The 19,324-nt window shown below is 57.2% G+C and overlaps 1 protein-coding gene and 1 long non-coding RNA gene across 2 annotated transcripts; one reads left to right on the top strand and one right to left on the bottom strand.

Moving 5' to 3' along the window:
• Positions 1-1,659: 1,659 nt before the first annotated feature.
• Positions 1,660-6,668, bottom strand: CRABP2 (cellular retinoic acid binding protein 2). The gene is made up of 5 exons (XM_025430809.3): positions 6,537-6,668; positions 6,017-6,279; positions 2,897-3,075; positions 2,617-2,733; positions 1,660-2,164 (listed from the first exon to the last, which is right to left on the bottom strand). The coding sequence occupies exons 2-5, from the start codon at positions 6,084-6,086 to the stop codon at positions 2,114-2,116; spliced, it is 417 nt and encodes a 138-aa protein (XP_025286594.1). The 5' UTR covers positions 6,087-6,279; positions 6,537-6,668; the 3' UTR covers positions 1,660-2,113.
• Positions 2,729-5,528, top strand: LOC118355250 (uncharacterized). The gene is made up of 4 exons (XR_004817328.2): positions 2,729-2,865; positions 3,768-3,842; positions 4,309-4,538; positions 4,732-5,528. It is a non-coding gene; the product is annotated as an uncharacterized LOC118355250 (long non-coding RNA).
• Positions 6,669-19,324: the final 12,656 nt, after the last annotated feature.

Here is a 19,324-nt window from a genome sequence, read left to right as displayed (position 1 = left end):
CCCAAGCTCAGGGGAGACACACTGCCATTGCCTTCAAGGAGGCCCAGTCCCCACCTGCTGGGAGCCCCCAGTCTGATGGGGGAGACCCAGTCCCTGCCCTCCTGGACTTTCTTATATTTTTTTAAGATTTTATTTATTTATTCATGAGAGACATAGAGAGAGAGAGAGAGGCAGAGACACAGGCAGAGGGAGAAGGAGGCTCCATGCAGGGAGCCCGACGTGGGACTCCAGGATCAGGCCCTGGGCTGAAGGTGGCGCTAAACCGCTGAGCCACCCGGGCTGCCCCAGTTTGTGTTTTGAAGGACAACCTCAGTCCTCGCATTTTGGAGGGGTGGGTCAGAGAGGTGGGACCTTCACTTTGTGGGGGCTTACTATTGCTAAGTGCTATGTCCTTTTTTTTTTTCAACTTTATTTACTTATTCATGAGAGAGAGGCAGGGACACAGGCGAGGGAGAAGCAGGCTCCATGCAGGGACCTCCATGCGGGATTCAATCCCAGGACTCCAGGATCATGTCCTGAGCTGAAGGCAGACACCCAACCACTAAGCCACTCAGAGGTCCCAAGCTTGCAGCATCTGAAGTCAACTTTCCATGATGTAGGGAAACATTCTATTTGACAGAGTTGAATGAGCAGGATAGGGGCAGGAGAAGCACTTGGCGACTGCCTGGATTTGGCTGGCCCCCAACTGAAGTTTCCCAGCACAAGCCTTTAGGTTACAGAACGAAGGCTCAGAGATCATGGATGGAGCAAGTGGTAGAAGTAGGACAGAACCTCTCTTCTTTTTTTGTTTTTAAAACATATTTATTTATTCATGAGAAACAGAGAGAGAGAGGCAGAGACATAGGCAGAGAGAGAAGCAGGCTCCATGCAGGGAGCCCTATGCAAGAATTGATCCTGGGACCCCAGGATCACACCCTGGGCCAAAGGTGCTCAACCGCTGAGCCACCCAGGCATCCCAGAACCTCCCTTTTTCTAACACTTGTGCTCACTTCACCCCATGAAGCCATGATGATGGAAAAGCAGGCCAGGCAGGCCAGCTAGAAGGTACTGCTTGCTGCGTGAAACTAGGTGAGCCATGAGATGGTCCAGTCGAGGGCCTCGGCCTGCGGAAGGAGGGCAGGCACTTGATGGGGAGATGGTGATAGAACTTGGAAAGCACCGTGCAGTGGAGCCTTGACCCAAATGAGGAGGCATGGGAAGGTGGGTGGGAGCCGGCAGGAGGGCTGTGTAGGTCTCAAGGCTGATAGCTCAGAACCAGAGGGCAGGCAGGACGACGGTCTCATCAGGAGACCTGGGTGGGAGCGAGGCCAGCCTGTGGGCGTTGGTGAGCTCATCTGGAACCGCGTGGGAGGCCAAGGCCAGACCTGGGGTCTCCCACAGATGGGAGGTGGAGGACTGAAGGAACAATCAGTGGAGAGTGTGGGAGAAGGTGGGAGTCGGCTCCTCAGTACCCAGTGTCCCTGCTGAGAGGTCCAGGGCAAGCCTGGAAGCCAGGGCGGTGCAGGAGGCTGCAGGAGGAGCCGGGGGATGAGGGAAGGCCCCCCCTCATTGTGGCCCCACTCCCCCTGCTGCTGACACACTTGTTTCTCACACCACACTTCAGAAGCAAAGTGGCACTCGTGACTTTATCTGTCCCCTTCCCAATGAACCAGAGACAGGTTGTATTTTTTTAAAACATTTTAATAAAATTAACCAATAAATATTCTACACTGTGTAGGCTACAGGGACAAGGGGTGGAAGCCAGAGGATCATCTTTCCCACTGGGGCCCTCAGGTCACTGTGCAGAAAGAGAGGCTGTGCTTTGGGCAGGTTTGGGACTGCTGGCTAGGGAGGGGGAGTGATTCTGGAACGGGTGATGTGGGCTCTTGCCATCCATCCCTCTTTGTTGGGGGAGGGTGTGAGTAGGGGCCCTAAAAAGCAGAACCCTGCTGGAGGCATCCCAGCATCCCCAGAAGTGAGCAGGGGGAGGGGAGAGCTAGCCTAGGAGGAAAGGGGAGGGGCAGCGGGGGGTGGGGGAGGGGGGAGGGGGAGCAGTGAGACAGGGCAAGTTGAGGGGGGCGGCTGGGGGGGCTGGGGGCCGGCTCTGGCAGCTCCTGGACCCACAGCCAGCTGCTCACTCTCGGACGTAGACCCTGGTGCACACGATATCATCAGCTGTCATGGTCTAGAGGGACAGAAGCCAGAAGTCATTGTGAACCTGGAAGGCCCATGCTCCTGCGGCTTGGGAGACCAAACCTACTTCTAGAATCAGGACCAACAGGTGGGAGCTGGTCCCCAGATGCCCTGGTGTCCTGGGAGGGAGGATGGCAATGGAGCCCCGACGGTTTGTGCTCCAGCCTCCTCCCCGAGCCGGGAGGGTCACCCAGGGAACTTCTGGGCCTCTCGGGGCGCATGCTTTTTTCCACACAGAGGACCACATCACAGTCACAGAGTAGCACCGTGAGGGACAGGGACAGTCTTGCCCCAGCAGCCCCCCACCCCCCAGGAGCTGGGGGGTGCCCAGTACAGCTTGTCTTGCACCTCCTATGCCCTAGAGTGTCTCAGAACCGCCCCCCACCGAGGCTGGTGCTGGGCTGGCGCTGGGCTGGCGCTGGGCTGGCAGGAGGCAGGTCTTACCAGGACCAGCTCCCCGTCGTTGGTCAGCTCCCTGGTCCAGGAGGTCTTGGGGCCGTCTCCCTTCAAAAGCCTCTGCTCGCAGACCATTTTGTTCTCGCTCTCCCACTTCACCAGGCTCTGCAAGACAGAGGCCAAGTGAGTGGGGCTCGCAGCGAGGACGATGCAGCCAGAGGGACTTCATCCCCTGGGAGCAGAGCCACGAATCCTGGAGAAGACTGGAAAATGGCCTTTGGGAGATTGGGAGGCTGGGTAATGGACACCACAACGCCCCAGCACTCACCTTACAGGGTCTGCCGTCCACAGTCTGCTCCTCAAACTCTTCCCCGACCTTGAAGTTGACCTCCGTGGTCCGCACCGTGGTGGAGGTCTTGATGTAAAATGTGTCTCCCTCTTGTTTGATCTCCACTGCTGGCTTGGAAGCCGCGGCCACAGCGATTTTCCTCAGCATCACGTTCACCCCTGCACAGAGAGGGGGGAGGCTGGCTTTCAGAGATGCCCCGGGCCCATGCCTCACTCGTCCCCACGGTTCAGTCCAGGGCAGGGCGGCAGCACCCTGTAGGCCTACCCCGCTGACTAGCAGCCCTGACCCCAAGGTCTAGCTCTTCACTCTCGGCATTCTCAGGGGCAGACTCTCCCTATTCCCCTCACCCAGCAGGCATCCTCACCTTGGCCCTGTTCACCTCCCTTGGGGCCCTCTGTCCACCTTGCTTGCGACCCTCCGTGATGATTCACCCCTGCCCAAGTACAGGCCAGACCCTCCCCAGCCAGGCATTACCACTCTAGTCCTGGAAGTAGAGGCCACTTCCTCTCTGCCTTGGGCACTTCCCCTTCCTAGTGCTAGGCTGGTATTCTTTTGCCCAATCCCTGTCCCTCTCCGCAGTGGGGAGCAGAGACCCTCAGCAGTGACCAGCTGGGGCAGCTCTCCCCCTTTATAGAGCAGCCTAGCCCAAGGAAGCCAGAGGCTCCACAGTAGATCCACTGGACCCCAATATCCACCTGGCTGAGTCTCCCTTTTAGGCCAGGTGACCCTGGGCAAATGGGAGGCATGTGTGGGACCCAGCACACACAGCGCTAGGCACACCTGTCCTTTTTTTTTTTTTTTTCTTGGCACACCTGTCCTTATTGCTGTCCTTATTTTTTACTGAGAAAAGGAAACCGAAGAAAAAGCCAGCGCTGAGGCTCAGACCAAGTTGCCTGCATCAGACCCTTGCTGGCCCGGCCTCTAGGTGGGATCCTGTGCCCATCTCCCCTCAAGGGACAGACGGGGACCCTGCCCTCCCCCTGCCCCTATGTGTTCCCTACTCTAGGATCACCTTGACCTGGGGGCGGTCAGGCCTTCTCTGTGGACTCAGAGTCTCCCGAGCCTATCCACCGTGTCCTTCCCCAAACTGGACCCCTTCTCTTTGGCTCCCCTGTCATTAAGAAGGGTGGGGAAGCCAGGAGAGTGAGACAACAAGCCACCAGGTAGGCCTTGCTGGCCGGGGCCAGGTCTGAGCATCACCACCCCACTTCACCTGCCTGTGCCCCCACACTGAACCAGCAGAGAGCTTCAGAGAGGCAATGGGTGGGAACAAGAGGGCCAAGCAGGGGTAGATCAGGCAACCTGGGCTTCCTGGCCCTCCTCCAGACCTGGTTCCTAGAGAAACAAATCCTCTTTTCCCTTAGCACTAAAGCAGACCCACTTTGTTCCAGAAAGTAGAGAGCGGGAGAGCAGAGGTCTCCCCCTGGAGCCCCGGGAGCCCCCTTCTTGGCTGTTGATCTCATGGGTCCAGGGAGAAGTGACCAGGATTCCCAGATCCAGTGGCCTTGGCAGAGGAGACACATCTCATCCCATCCTCACCTGGAAGTCACCTCACCATCTAACATTCACCCTTCCTGCTACAGGAGCAGAACCTGCTCACACACTCTGCCTAGCACAGTGGGTGAGACAGTTATCACCCAACACCTGAGCATTCCTCTCCAGAAAAGGGATACTTGACCAAGGGCAGAGGGGGCAAGGAGGGGCCAAGCTTCCTGCAGGGGCCAGCCTGGGCTGGAGGGGCTTGGGCCCAGCGGAGAGGCCTCTCCAGCCAGGGCTGTTTGTCTAATGGATCTGTTTTCAATCTGCCCCAGCAGGGCCTGAGGAGGGCACGTGGCTCTGAGAGACCCCGCAGGGAGGACAAACAGGCCAAAGACAGACAGACAACAGGGCCAGGCTTTGGCTCTTATTCTGCAGCTGGGCCTTCGGGTGTGCCCAGCCACCTCCTGCTTCATCCACTGGAGAGGGGCCAGAATCCAGGGATGGGGAAAGGAACACGTTTGGTTTTTTGGGTTTTTTGCTTTGTTTTGTTTTGTTTTTGTTTTTTAATTGCAGCAAAGGCAGAGCGGGAAAGACAGACAGGGTTTGAAGACGTATGGTGGTTTAGACGCAAGAATTAATGGCAAGGAATGATGGAAACACAGCATTCCAGACCCTTCCCGGGTCTGGACTTACTCCTACACCCTGCCCTGCATGGGCTGTGACCTCCATCTCCCCCTACCTAAGGAGGGGGTCACCGTGTTCAGCCCCAGAGATCCAGGGCATGCTTACCCTCTGGCTGCTCAGCTCCCGGGGGGCTTCCCAATTGCTGAGGTCCTTAAGCAACCTCCCTCTCTTCCCAGAGCCTCTCCCCACACACCAGCGGGCACACAGGAGTTGGGAAAGGCAGAGTAGACTTAGCTTCCCCCACTTTTAACCAATACACCCAGCAGGGCTGCAGCTTCAGGGAGGGAGGGAGAAGAGAACTGGCATTTTCGGAAATGGGGGGTTGGGGTTTCACACGAAGCCATTTGTTGAAATCTAAGAAAGTGATAATTATCCAGAATGATTTAGGACGCTGGAACTGCCCGCTGTAGGAAAATATTTGTGTCACAGATGGAGAGTGGGGGCACAGAGTGGAAAGTGCTGAAGTGGGAGGGAAGGGGCAACCGTGGGAGCTGGGGTGGCCAGTCACCTGGCAGGTGGAGCCCGGCACAGAGGGAGAAGGAACCTGCCCCGGGGACTGGGCTACTAGTAGCAGAGTGGGGGCAGAGGGGCTGGACCAGGTCCGAGGGGCTCGGCTGAGTAGGGACCCAAGCTCCCAGCCTGGGTGCAGAGTTTGCAGCCTCTGACCTGTGGAGAGCTCCCTGGCCCCACCCCAGAGGAATACTGACCTCGTGTTCTGGTTTCCATTTGATTCACAGGCTGGTCACTACAGGAGCTGGCCTCTGGGGCACCCCACCAGAGAAAGGATCTAAACCTCCTGGCCCTAAGGCCCCCCTGACCCAGGAGAATGGCCCCTTTTGTTGGGGATGCAGATACCCAACCTCCCGTGCCTTGACCCCCACTGTCCTTTCTTTCTCACACCCACCTCCGCTCCTGCAAGCTCCACCATCTCCTTACCCAGCACTTTGAGCAAATCCTCGAAGTTTTCTGATCGGATAATCTTCCAGTTGCCAGAGAAGTTGGGCATGGTAGAGGTGCGGTGGCGGTCCCTTTAGATGCTTTGGTTGGATCACCGGAGGCTGAGTCTTCTAGTCAAAAGGGCTGCTGCGGTGGCCTTTGCTTGGTGGTGAGACTCAGGACAGGACACGTCCCACCCAGGGCAACCCCAGAGCTGGCTTGGGCTCCGCGCCGGCAGCTTTTATACCCCGTACGGCCCGCCCCTGCCGGAGAGAGGGAGAGAGGGAGGGAAAGAGGGAGAGAGAGAGGTGGCCCCGCCTCCCGCCCCGCCCCCCACCCCACCTGGGGGGCCCTGAGCCCGGGCTCCGGATCTGGTCGCCTTCGGCGGGTCCGGGGGCTGGCCAGGGGCCAAGGCAGCTGGCTCGGGGCGAGCGCTCGGATTGGGCTCTCCACCAAGAGGAAGGGGCGCCGGGTCGGGGTGCAGATCCACGGGTCTCTCGTCGCCAGGGTCACGGCTCACCAGGTCCCCGGGCCTCCCGGACCTGACTCCTGACTCGCGGCAATCGAGTCCTTGGCGCCAGACACCTAGTGACACCACCGGCGGGCGATCCCCACTCCGAGCCGAGCGGTGCTGGGCTCCACCGAGCCTGACCTGGGTCTAGGGTGACCGCAGGGAGCTGAGAGAGCCGCGGGCGAGGCCAGGGGCGGTTGCGCCAGACACTCGAATAGGCTAATGGCGCCTCCTGCTGGAGCGGCCTGGGGTGGGAGGGGGTGCCGCACCAGCTCCCGCGGACCTCCAAGGGGCTCAGGGCTGCGGCAGGGTCGGGGACTCTGAGACTGGCTCAGGAGACTCCTTCATCTTATTGAGTTGGACGGGCATCGAAGGGTTAAGCAGGAGCCCCGGGCTCGAGGCTGGGGAGGGCAGAGGTCACAGCCAATCACTTGACACGAGCTCTTAATTAAGGCTCTTTCTCTGTCTCCGGGCTCCCCAACCCCCAGGGGATCGCAGCAGGCGGCGGGGGTGGGGATGGAGGCTTGGAGCCCCCGCGCGCCGCGTGGCCACCCCAGTTGGAGGGAGACCGGGTGCTCCGGGGAGGGGTGGAGCGGGGTCTCAGGTGTCACCTCCCGCCTGCGGCTGCTCAGGAGCTCAAAGGAGGGTGCAGGGCCCAGCTCCCCACCCCGAGCCCCGTTTTGGGAGGGCTGGTTGCCAGAAACTGACGGAAGCAAGCGGGGAGCCCCAGAGAGCGGCCGGGAGGTCCGAAGCCGCAGAGCGCAGATGGGTGGGGGCGGACGGGCCCGCGGCTCTCCGGGAGGCTGCTGGGGATGCTGCGGCCCAGCTGCCCTCGGTGAAGGCGCGCACGTGGCCCCGCTGCCGGCGCTGCACACCCCCCGCCGCCACCCTCCGGGACTGTGCTCCCAGCTCCTTGCGAGGGGAGGCAAGCAGGAAACACCCCACATCTGGTCCCTGCGCCGGCCCCTCCCTGCCAGCGTGGCCGTGGGTGGAGCAGAGGACAGGCTTGCTGAGATCCTGAACCCTTTCCGTTAGAGCCCTGGACCGGTCTGAGAGTTGGGGGCCTTGGCTGGGGAGGAGTCAGAGGAAACAGAGCCAAAGCAGAGGGGCTGGAGGCTTCTCCAAAGACCGGAGAGGGCTGGAGCCACTGTGCTGCAAGGAGGGAAATCTCTGAATAATGGATGTGTAGAAACAGTAAAGCAGCGAGGGTGCCTTGGAGCAGGAGGTGTGGGGGTTCTATGATAGAAGGGACTTCATGGGTCCCGCAGGGGGAGCGATCAAGGGTCGGGTTTGAAGAAGAGACCCTTCAGCCTGGCTTTAGGGTCCAGGGTTTGTGTGGGAGGACTTAGCCAGTGGGGGAGGCCTGGGCTTCTGGAAGCAAGGGGTCGGGGAGCTCTTTGAGGAAGGACAGACAGAAGTAGAGGTGGTGGAGGGAAGGGGCAGCCCCTGGGGGGGCAGTGCTTCAGACCCAGCCTTGCAGCCAGCCGCCTGTCATCCTCCCCCCACCAGCTGGCTCTTGCTGCTGTAGGTAAAGAGAGAGGAATTAGGTTCTGACTGTGAATCAGGCTCCCAGCCAAAGGGATGAGGAGAGGCTTGGGGGAGGGAAGCTGGCAGGAACCCGACACCTGACACCCCTCCTGCCCCCCTTTCCATTCTAGTCACTCTCTCGACCTCCTCTCCACTCCAGCCCTCTTGAGCCCCTAGCTGGAAGAGTCCAGTACCAGGCTCAGGAGGCATCTTTCCTGCTGCAGAAGAGAAGGCTGGTGCAGGCCCTGTCCCCCATGAGCCTGGCAACTCAGGATGTCAGAACCTCACCAAGAGAACTCATCAGGAGGCCAGCCCTACGGGAGCAGAGGGGGGGATGTGGTCTGGCTCAGGATCCTGGGGCAGCTGGAAGGGGGGCTCCCTGGAGTGGGGGCAGGGAGGCCTGCGCCCACTCCCCCCCTTCACTTCCTCACTCCCCCCCACTGGCCTGGCAGCCAAAAGTTCCAGAAAGACACAAGTAAGACAAAGGGAAGTCAGACTGGGAGGGGAATTTTTTCCAGATGTGAGTGTTTGTGGTTTGGCAGCTCTGGGCCTGAGCTCCAGCCTCTGCACCCCAACCCTGGCTGGAGGAGGTGGGGAAAGGGTCTGGAGCAGGGTGCCAGGAAGCTGGGCTGGGGTCTCAGCCCACAGGAGCATCTGGTCGGCAAGTGGGGGTGGCTTACGGAACATGCAGAGGGCTGGGGGATACTATGGGTGGAACAGAGGATTGGGGGATGGGAAAGGGGGCTAACTGAAGAGGTGGGGGAGCCCAGGGGCAGGGACCAGGCCCAGAGCCAGGCAGCAGGGAGGGGCTTAGCCCCTGTCTGTCACTCAGTCACAAACAACTGGCTTTAATTTCCTGAGTGTCGCCGGCCTTTTCATTAGGACCAAACCTGTTGCAGATCTGCTGGGGGGGGGCGGGGGGAGGTGGAGAGCACCCATTCTCCCTTTCTAGGAATGTTGGTCAGACCCCTACTGGGGGCTCCCCCAGGAATTTGGATACTGGGGAGCGGTGTAAAGTTGGTAAGAAAAGCTGGGGGAGTATCAGCAGAATGGGGGTGGAGTGGGGTGGGGAGGAAACAGGCCTGAGAGCTCAGCAAGGAACATTCTAGGGCTTTGTTCCCATGGCCTTGTGGCTAAGAGGAAGGTGGCTGGTTTTGCCGTGGAAGGAATGGGGGGTGGGCACACTTCTGGCTGAGTGGAGAAGCCTGAGCGTGAGTGGGTATAGATGTGTGTGTGTGACGGAGGAGTCAGGGGCTTGGGAGGAGAAGCTGTCTCTAGCCCTCTCCACTCTCTCTTGAGGATGGGGCAGGAGGGACCACCAGCCCAGCTGGGGATGGAAAGGGTGGGAGACAGGCAGTCCCAGTAGCTCAGTGGTTTAGTGCACCTTCAGCCCAGGGTATGATCCTGGAGACCCAGGATCGAGTCCCATGTCAGGCTTCCTGCATGGAGCCTGCTTCTCCCTCTGCCTGTGTCTGTCTGTCTGTCTGTCTCTCTCTCTCTCTGTGTGTCTCATGAATAAATAAATAAAATCTTAAAAAAAAAAAAAAAAGGAAAGGGTGGGAGAATCGCGAACCCCTCCCCGCTCCCCAACCTGGGACCAAGAAGATTCTCTGGCCAAGGTCAGCACTTGGAGAAGAGCCTCACCCCGAGCAGTGTTATTGTATCCGCTGCGTCACAGAGTGTGTTGGCTGGGAGTCTTGTAGAAATTAAACCCAGGCGAGGCTGGACACGGGGTCTCTGCCACTCAGCGGAGGGGCAGCAGCGTGGGCAGAACTTTTGGGGTGGGGGGGCGAGTGTAGAATAAAGGAGCTAGGAGTGGCTGGGCCCAGACAGTGGTGTCCCCTGGCCCCCAAGCCCTCAGCATTCAGTGTGGCGCAGCGTGAACTCAAGCATCCTGCCTCCTGGTCTGACCCTCAGTACAGAGGGGAATGTTCCGGTTTTGTCTGTCTGCCTGGGTTCAGGGATCTAGCCCTTTTCAGATCTGGTAAGGCCTGGCTCGGATTCTCCCCACAGATTGCTGTTACAGCAGGGAACAGGGCTTCCAGCCAGCTGGTAGACTGGGTCAGACATCTGGAAAGCAGGCAACTCCTGTCCGTTCAAGCCAGGGAAGGTGCGGACAGAGAAGCCCTAGTGATGTAAAGAAAGGGCTGGGGGCTGTCCTGGAAAGGAGGGCCTGGAGGTGACCTCCAGGGCCAGCCCCTAGCCCTGCTGAACTGAGCAGGGTCAGAGCCTCAGGTGGGAGGAGGGCTGCCCTCTCCAGGGGAAATCACAGAGCAGGCGAGGGTCTGAGTGGCACCCAGGCAGCCAAGCAGCTCCTCTGTTGTTTTTGGCTCTGCTACCTGGTTCCCAGCTGCCAACGCTGTTCTCAGGGCTGGGCTGGGCGCGCTGAGCCAGGAAGGCGAGCGGGAGGAGGTGAGGATGCACTGGCTGAGGACGTGTCCAGACCGAGTCCTGTCCCCTGAGAGAGGCCCCTGGCTCTGCTGGCCTCTGCTGGCCTCTGCAGGGGGCAGCGCGGAGGTGAGGGCAGCCGTCACACTCTTCTTGCTCTCTGACCCTGGGATGCTTGCTTCTCGGTCACTGTGCTTTTGTGGCAGCACCCAGACTAGTGCTTCCTGCTGGTCTGGCAGAGGGCATCACCTCTTTCCCCATCCAGGCCACTGCCCATGTTTCTAGCCTGCTGCACTGACAGGCACCAACGTCCCACTCCCCTTACTCTGGAGTCTTCCTGCTTTTGAGGGAACCTCCAAGGGTGAAGTGGGGAACCAATATCGCCGGCACTGTTGATGGTAGCTGCCAGCATCTGAAGCTGGATGGGCCTGGGCCTGAGCCTGGCCAGCTGTGGCCCCCATTTCCCCTCCTGAACGACCCCCACCCCCTCCTGGCTGCACTGCTGGATGGAGAAGTCAGGCAGCCCTGTGACCTGCAGTTAAACTCCTCTTGGCTTTTATGAGTCAGAGACTAGGGCCAGACCCCTCTGCCACTCCCACCCCTTGCCCTGTACCAGTCCCTTAACCCCTGGCAGCCCAGGGCAGGGCGGGGAAGGCCTGGGCCATGACAAGTTTGGTGGGCTGAACACCTGGGTTTGCCAGGTACCTGGGGACAGTGGCCTGGCCTGGAAAAGATGAGCAGCTTGCAGCCTGGCCCCAGACTTGTTCTGGGGAGTTCAGGCCATCTCCCAGATGCCTCCTCTCCTGCTCTCTGAGGGTGGGAAATTGGAGGAGCTTTGGGGTTCCAGGGAATCCCTCTCCCCATTGAGATGACCTGGACTTTCTGGCAGAAGAAAGAAATCAGCAGGGCTGCAGACTGGCTGGGGGATATGCTCCTTCTCTGACCTGAACTGCAGAGAGTGGCCCTGGGCCAGAGAAGCCAACTCCAGGATTGAAGAAGGAGTGAGAGGGAGGGAGCCAGGCAAGGTCCCAGAGACAAGACAGGGGGGGGGGGGGGGGGGGGGGGGGGGGGGTGGTGCGGTAATGGATAGAGCTCGAAAGAGGGCAGTGGACTCACTGTCCCTGGGAGCAGGGGCAGGATGACAGGCTGATGGCTTGGCCTCAAGGAGGAGGTCAGTCAGCTTGGGGAGGACTCCCCTTCTAGGCTCCTCGATGTTCCCAGTGCATCACACTTCCAGACCAGAGTACCCAGCCATGTGCCACCCCCTGCCTGGCTCCAGGGAGGAGGTCAGAGTCCCCAACCCCAAGGCGCTTCTTGCTGCAGACTCAGGCCAAGCAAGCCAGCCTTTCTTAGGGCCAGCAGGCCAGACTCCCCGGAGACAGAAGCAGAGGTGCAGGGGCAAAGTGAGGGAGGGCCCCAGCAACCAGATGCCGGGCCCCCGCCCCCAACTCCCATCCTGAGAGGGCAGGGAATGAAGAGGGGGTGCAAGAGTTCAGAGTCTGGCCCCTTAGCAGGCTAGGGCCTTGTCCTCCCAATGACCCCCCCATCCCTGCCCCTCCTTGTAGCCGGCTGGAGAGATGGGCGGTGGGGGAGGCCCCAGACTGACCTAGCCCTAATGGCTTTCCCTGGGCAGCACGAACAAAATGGGAAAAAGATGTGTGAGGTGGGAAGCTCTGATTTCCTTTCTCCTGCGGGCGCTAGCTCTGGAAAATGTTAGCTGTCAAAGAAAGAGAGACTCAACAGTCTCCGGCCTCCCTCTGCCCACTACCCCCAGTCCCACGAGGGCCCCCCAGCCTGCCAGGATTACAGAGGGCACTGGGCTACTGCCAGTGAGTTTCCATCAGGCTGCCTTGACAAAACCCCACCTCCTTGCCTGTGTCTCCTCCACCGACCCTGGAAGACATCCAAGGGGGAGTTTGGCACTTGGGGATCCGCAGGGACACGTCCCTGGGAGATCAAAGGAGCCAGCCTGTGTCTCCTGGATTTTGTAGTCTCCCGCCTCCTAAACCCCAGAGCTCTGGGGTGGTCAGCCTCAGGATTTCAGGTATCCAAATGATCTGGACTTTTGCTGGGCCTGTCTTCCCTCCGAGCTTGCAGCAACTGGCCCAGAGAGGGAGTCGGCCTGGGTCCAGGACACTCGCAGGCCTTTCTCTGCTGCTTTTGAGTATTGTGGCCTCTGTGAACCAAATCCCCTCTTTTGAGCTCTGAGTTTGCCCAGGGAACTGGTGCCAAAGCTGAGAGGAGGTGCTCCCTGCCTTGGTGAGAGGGTGTGCATGGAGTGGGTCCTAGCCTGGGAGGAGGCCACCAGAACACTCAGCCCTTTCTCCAAAGGCTCCTCCTGAAGCTCCACCCGCTCGCCCTCCAGGAAAGTTTCCCAGATCTACTCACTCTCCTGGCCCAGCCCAGAGCCCCAGCCCCAGCCTGAGCAAGCTGCCAGGCTGGATTATCTGCCTCTGCTCCCTCTCTGGGTCCCAGGGCAGGGGCAGTCCCCCTTCTTCCTGTGGTTATGGTTGGATCCCTCTCATGGAATCTTTCCAAAGAAGCGACCAAACAGGATTCCATAGGGTTGAAGGGAATGATGAGACTGACCCTTCCTTTGGGGAAGCTGCCTCTGGGTGCTGCTCAGAGCCGAGCCATGACAGAGGGGCCAGGGTGGCAGGCCCCGCCCCGAAAGGAGTTGCAGGACTCAGCCCAGTGCTTTGTGACAGTGGCCCCTGTGCTGCCTTGAATACAGCTGATTGCAAAGCTTTGTTCTTAAGCACTTCAGAATCGAATTTGGTTGAGCCTGGAAGATGACTAAAGTGTTTGTCTTTCCATGCCAAATTTTTAAAAATACCTCCTTTCTCTCTTCCTCTCCCCTTACCCCCACCTCTCTCAAAATCCGATTCCTCACATATATACCCTCCCCTTTTTTTTTTAAGATTTTATTTATTTATTCATGAGAGACACAGAGAGAGAGGGGCACAGACACAGGCAGAGAGAGAAGCAGGCTCCATGCAGGGAGCCTGATGTGGTACTTGATCTTGGGACTCTAGGATCACACCCTGGGCTGAAGGCAGTGCTAAACTGCCGAGCCACCCAGGCTGCCCCATATATACCCTTTCAAAGAAAGCACAGAGTTGGTGGTGTCCCTGAGTGAGGGTAGGAAGCACACATACTAAAGAAAGCAAGCAAGCCTGCAGGTCAGCCCAGCCAAGTGGTGGGGACAAAGAGGAGGGATGAGACCCGAGCAGGGGCTCTGAAGGCAGGGGCAGCCAGGTGGGGCAGCCAGGGGCAGCCCGGGGCCTTGGGGGGAAGCCTGGCTCACCAAGCCACCAAATGTCCCTTACCCATTTTATCACTGCCAGAAAGAGATCTCTCCATGTGACTGCCCAGACGCTACAGCCAATCCCCACCCCTGACCACACTAGGTCCTGACCTTCGAGGGTGCAAGCGCTCCCTGAGCGTTCTCTTATGGGTGGGCCATGTGTACAGAGCTCAGATGAGAATTCAAAGGTCGAAACATCAACCTTGCTTTAAACGTTTGCTCTGGGATGCCTGGCCATCTCAATTGGAAGAGTGTGAGACTCCTGATCTTGGGGTCGTGAGTTTGAGCCCCATGTTGGATGTAGAGCTACTAAAGAAAATAATAAACATTTGCTTGGGATCAACCACACTAAAGATCATGCTTGTGTGGGAAGGTAATCTGTCCCAAATTAGGCCACTTACCACCTCCGCTGCCAGGGCTCCTGTCACCTCTTGCATAGACAGAGCCAGAGCTCCATGGTTCTCTCTGTCCTCCTTCTCTCCTTTCTCAGCAGCCCAAGGGTTGGGGGAGGGGGGATCCTTTACACCTTAAGTCAGTTCAAACCACTCCTTTGCTCAAAACCCTGCAATGCCTGGCATTTTGTGCAGATAGAAGCCAAGACTTTACTGCTCTAAAGGCTCCGTATTTCCTGCTTACACCTCCCCTGCTCACTGATCCCATTCCTACCACTTTTCCCTTGGCTCACTCCACTTGAGACACTGGCCTTGCTGCTCCTGAATATACCAAGTGTACTCTGGCCTCAGTGCCTTTGCACTTCACGCTTTCTCTGGAATGTTCTTCCCCAGATACTTACATGACAGATTTCCTCACTGTTTTCAGGCCTCTGCTCACATGTCCTGTCCTCAGAGAGGTCTTCTTTAAATAGACCGTCTAGTCTCATGTCCACATCTACCTGCCTACCTCCTCATTGTCCTTCATAGCACTCATCAGCCCCCATGGCAAGGGAAGCCCAAGTAGGTTTTGCAGGCTTACAACAGTGTCTGGCAATGGTTGGTACTTGATAACCGTTTCTGGAACAGATGAATGAAAGGTAGGTAAGCAAATGATATCAGCTCAAATCAGTGACTATGAGGCTGAAAGAAATAATTGGTTGTGCTTTTCATTAGTACTGATTCTTTTTATTTATTATTTATTTATTTTTAAAGTTGGTTTTTTTTTTTTTTTAAGATTTTACCTATTCATTCATGAAAGACACACACACAGAGAGGCTGAGGCACAGGCAGAGGGAGAAGGAGGCTCCATGCAGGGAGCCTGATGTGGGACTCGATCTCAGGTCTCCAGGATCACGCCCTGGGCTGAAGGCGGCGTTAAACCGCTTAGCCCCCCGGGCTGCCCATATTCTTAAAGATTTTATTTATTTATTCATGAGAGACACAGAGAGAAAGAGGCAGAGACACAGGCAGAGGGAGAAGCAGGCTCCATGCAGGGAGCCTGACGTGGGACTCGATTCTGGGTCTCCAGGATCACGCCCTGGGCGAAGGCAGTGCTAAACCACTGAGCCACTTGGACGGACCTGGTTTTTTTTTTTTTTTTTTTTTTTAAGATTACTTATTTATTTGAAGGAGGGTGAAAGTGCATGTGCACACACTCTGGTGGAGGAGGGGGTGCCGAGGGAGAAGCAGACTGCCTGCTGAGCAGGGAGCCCCATGTGGAACTTGATCCCAGGACTCTTGAGATCATGCCCTGAGCTGAAGGCAAATGCCCAACCGACTGAGCCACCCAGGCACCCCAGTACTTCTGTTCTTGATTTAATCGTCTATTTATTGTCCTTGATAGGCTCATAAAAGAGGCGCTCTGACAAAAATCAAGTCTGCAAACAAGGGCGGCCCTGCCCCAGCTGGGAGAGGCCAGGACTCTTCATGCTTCTCAGTAGCACTCAGCCTCCTCCTCAGAAAGGCAATGTGTTCATTGCTGCGCCTGCCCAGGGCACTGCAGATCTGGCCCAGGCTCCCCCTTCCAGGTCTCCAAGGTCAGGCTGGCCACTGGGAGGAGGGTCCTCTGACCCTCACTCAACAGCTCAGCCTCTCAAGGCTGCAAGTCCAAGGACTCCAGCACACCTCATCCTCCCAACCGTGGAAGCTCTCCCCTTCTAGATTTGCGCTGCCAGGTGAAAGACCCGACAGCCAGCTTGCAGCACCACCGCAAACTCAAGTCCGATCTCACTCAGGACCCCTGGCGTACTCCATCAGCTCATTCTCCCTTCTCCGTGGCTGCTCCTAACTTCTGTCCCCCTGACTTCTGGCTCTTACTCTGCTCAGATTTTTTTTTTTAAAGATTCTATTTAGGGCAGCTCCGGTGGCGCAGCGGTTTAGCTCCGCCTGCAGCCTAGGGCGTGATCCTGGAGACCCTGGATCAAGTCCCACGTCAGGCTCTCTGCATGGAGCCTGCTTCTCCCTCTGCCTGTGTCTCTGTCTCTATGAATAAATAAGTAAATAATCTTAAAAAAAAATAAAGATTCTATTTACTTATTCATGAGAGACAGGGAGAGGCAGAGACCCAGGCAGAGGGAGAAGCAGGCTCCATGCAAGGACCCAGGACCTGGGATCAAGACCTGAGCCAAAGGCAGACTCTCAACCACTGAGCCACCCAGGCGTCCCTCTACTTAGATTTAATGAACAATCCGGGTGCTGCCCAGAAACATACCCGTCTGCCCCATCCCTTCCTCCTTCTCCTTGGACCTAGAAGACAAGGGTCCCCATTGCTGGCCAAGGTCAAGCTCATTCCCCCAATCTCTTGGGACCCACTATAGCGGCCACCTCCTCTGCCACGTGGTTGAGGGCTTTGCCAGCAGCCTCCTCAGACCCCTCATTCCCATGTGGTCCTCATGGGCCCCTCTTCGGAGCCCCTGGAGACCGGTGCACACCACCTCTCTCCCTCCTCACCTCCAATATATTCTGCAACCCACCTCGGGTGAGCTTCTGCTGCCCTCTGCCCCCACCGCAGACACTGCTCAGATGAAAGGCACCAAATTCATACAAAAACAGAGCCTTTCCTTGGCTCTCATGCTGCTGGCCCTCTCCGTGGTGTCTGATACTGTCCCTCCCCCCTGGAGAGCCTCTCGGGTTGCCCTCTGGCCCACCTAGTAGCCTCCCTCAGGCTGCCCTCCAGGGTGGATCCCAAGCCTCTCATCTTGGCCTTGCGCTCTCCTGCATGCACCTTCATATGGAAAGGCCTCCTCCCCGTCCAAGGTTCCCCGCTGCTGCCTGGCGGTCTCTGAGCCGTCAGTCCCAGGTCTCTCACTCAGTATCTTCAGGCAGCTCCAAGGCACCCCAGAGTCAGCTTCCTGGGAAACCACTCTTCTGCCCATCGCTCTCTGTCCTGGTGAACGACATCACTGCTGCTTATCCTCCGCAGGTCAGAAGTATCAAGACTGTCTTTAATCATCCTGCTCTGACCTCTAGGTCTTCAGTAGCTCCTACCTCCTCGGGGTGTTCATGTGCATCCTCTCACCTCCGTGATCCAGGCCTCCCTCCATCATTACTTACCCGGGTTACTCAGACAGAACTCGTCTCCTGGCTCTTCTCCAATCCAGCTTCCATCTGGCTGCCAACATTATGGTCCTAAAACACAAAGGTGATCATGTCACTCCCCTGCTTGAAATTGCACAGTGGTCCTGGCCGGCCCTTGCCACAGCAAACTGAAATTAGTGAGCTGGCTTCCCTTTTCCAGACTGTAACAACTAGTGGACGAAGGGCAAGCCACCTCCAGCATCGCACAGCGCCAGGCACACAGCAGGTGCTTAATCAGTGTCTGATGATTCCAAGGGTCATCAGACATGGCGTGGCTCTGTCAGCAGCAGAGTATAGCAGCAGTACAGAGTGGAGGCCACAGCCTGGCAGATTGGCAGGTTCGCATGGCCCACTGGCAGCTGTTGGGCCCGGGTGAGAGTTCTTGTCAACCTCACCTGTTCCAACTGTTATGTGAGACCACCACCACCTACCTCAGTGAGAATGACACCACACACACCAGGGGACCCTGCACAGTGTCTGACACAGAAGCAATCAGTAAACGGTTGTGATGGTCATTATTGACAGCCACCATTAACATCAAGAGTGGAAAGAAATCCCAATGTTTTATTATTTTTTTTTAAGATTTATTTATCCATGAGAGACAAAGAGGCAGAGACACAGGCAGAGTGAGGAGAAGCAGGCTCCATGCAAGAAGCCCAATGCAGGACTCAATCCCGGGAATCTGGGATCAGGCCCTGAGCCACCCAGGTGTCCCAATCCCAATGTTTTTTTTTTTTTTTTAATTTTTTTTTATTTTATTTATGATAGTCACAGAGAGAGAGAGAGAGAGGCAGAAACACAGGCAGAGGGAGAAGCAGGCTCCATGCACCGGGAGCCTGACGTGGGATTCGATCCCGGGTCTCCAGGATCGCGCCCTGGGCCAAAGGCAGGCGCTAAACCTCTGCGCCACCCAGGGATCCCCCAATCCCAATGTTTTAATGCTGGAATCCTTGCTGCCACAAGAAGGAAAGTGCTAGAGATTTAGTATATGGCAGAATTAAACTTGAAGCATGGTTATCAGGACAAGGTGACCTGCTCTCATGGCACCACAGGGCAAACAGAAGCGCTTTGTGAGCAACGCTCCCACTGCAGATGGTGGATGCTCGTGGACGCACCTGGCATACTTCGTACCTAGGTATTTGTCTCTGTACTTGGACTCTCGCTCCTGTGCCTCGGGACAAGTTCCTCATTACAGCACTGTTGAGCTTTCCTTTGTCTGCTACAATCATTTGTTAACCTAGGAATCAAATGACTCCTCCTTGCAGCCATGCTATGGCCACCAGTAGAGGGCGAGCAGCGCCATCCCTTGGAACTCCTACAGCCACTCCCCTTCCCGTTGAGAATCACTTGGTTAAATGACATTTCACACTGTCTAGATGACATCTGGCAGTATACATTTTTCATGCGCCTTGCTCCTTCCTGAGTTCACCTGCAGAGGGGTCTCTGAATCACAACACATCCTTCTACTGTGAAGAGAAGCATGCGTTTCATTGTGCGCCTGCTCCATCCGAAGGGCCCGCATTCAGGCAAAAGACTTGTTTGGGATTCAGGCGGCCACCCTTGGAGGAAGCCAGGACAGAGGGGCAGAGGGGCAGAGAAGGAAGGGAACTGGAGTAGAGGGGGCCCCAGGCAGCCTTGTGGGGTGAGCTGGGCTCTGACCAGGAAGAGTGATGAGAATAAACAGTAAGGAAATGGTTGCAAGGTCCTCTGGCCAGGTTCTTCCCAGAGTAGAAGACCTCTCCTTCAGGCCCCGCATCGAGACCAGGTGCCCTTCAGGACATAGGCAGCGAGTGGGGCACCAGAGCCGCCTGCTATCTACCAAGATGCACACAAAGCCATCTCTTGCAGCTGACACGTACCCTCAAAGCTGACCTCGAAGATTTTCCTGGGTATCTCCCAGTTTACTAATTATGATGTAACTCAGACTTGCTTTCTTTCGCAAGTATTCCCAGTTTTGGGTGTGGCCTTCTTCCATTATTCCCACCTAGAGGTGTGTGAGGGCACTTGGCACCTCTGAAGTGTCATGGACATTCCTTATGTCATGCTCAGCAGGAACCAACTTGCTC

The sequence above is a fragment of the Canis lupus genome, chromosome 7 (assembly GCF_003254725.2).
Source record: "Canis lupus dingo isolate Sandy chromosome 7, ASM325472v2, whole genome shotgun sequence".
Taxonomy (NCBI): Eukaryota; Metazoa; Chordata; class Mammalia; order Carnivora; family Canidae; genus Canis; species Canis lupus.
This window is presented reverse-complemented; position numbering and strand designations above follow the sequence as displayed.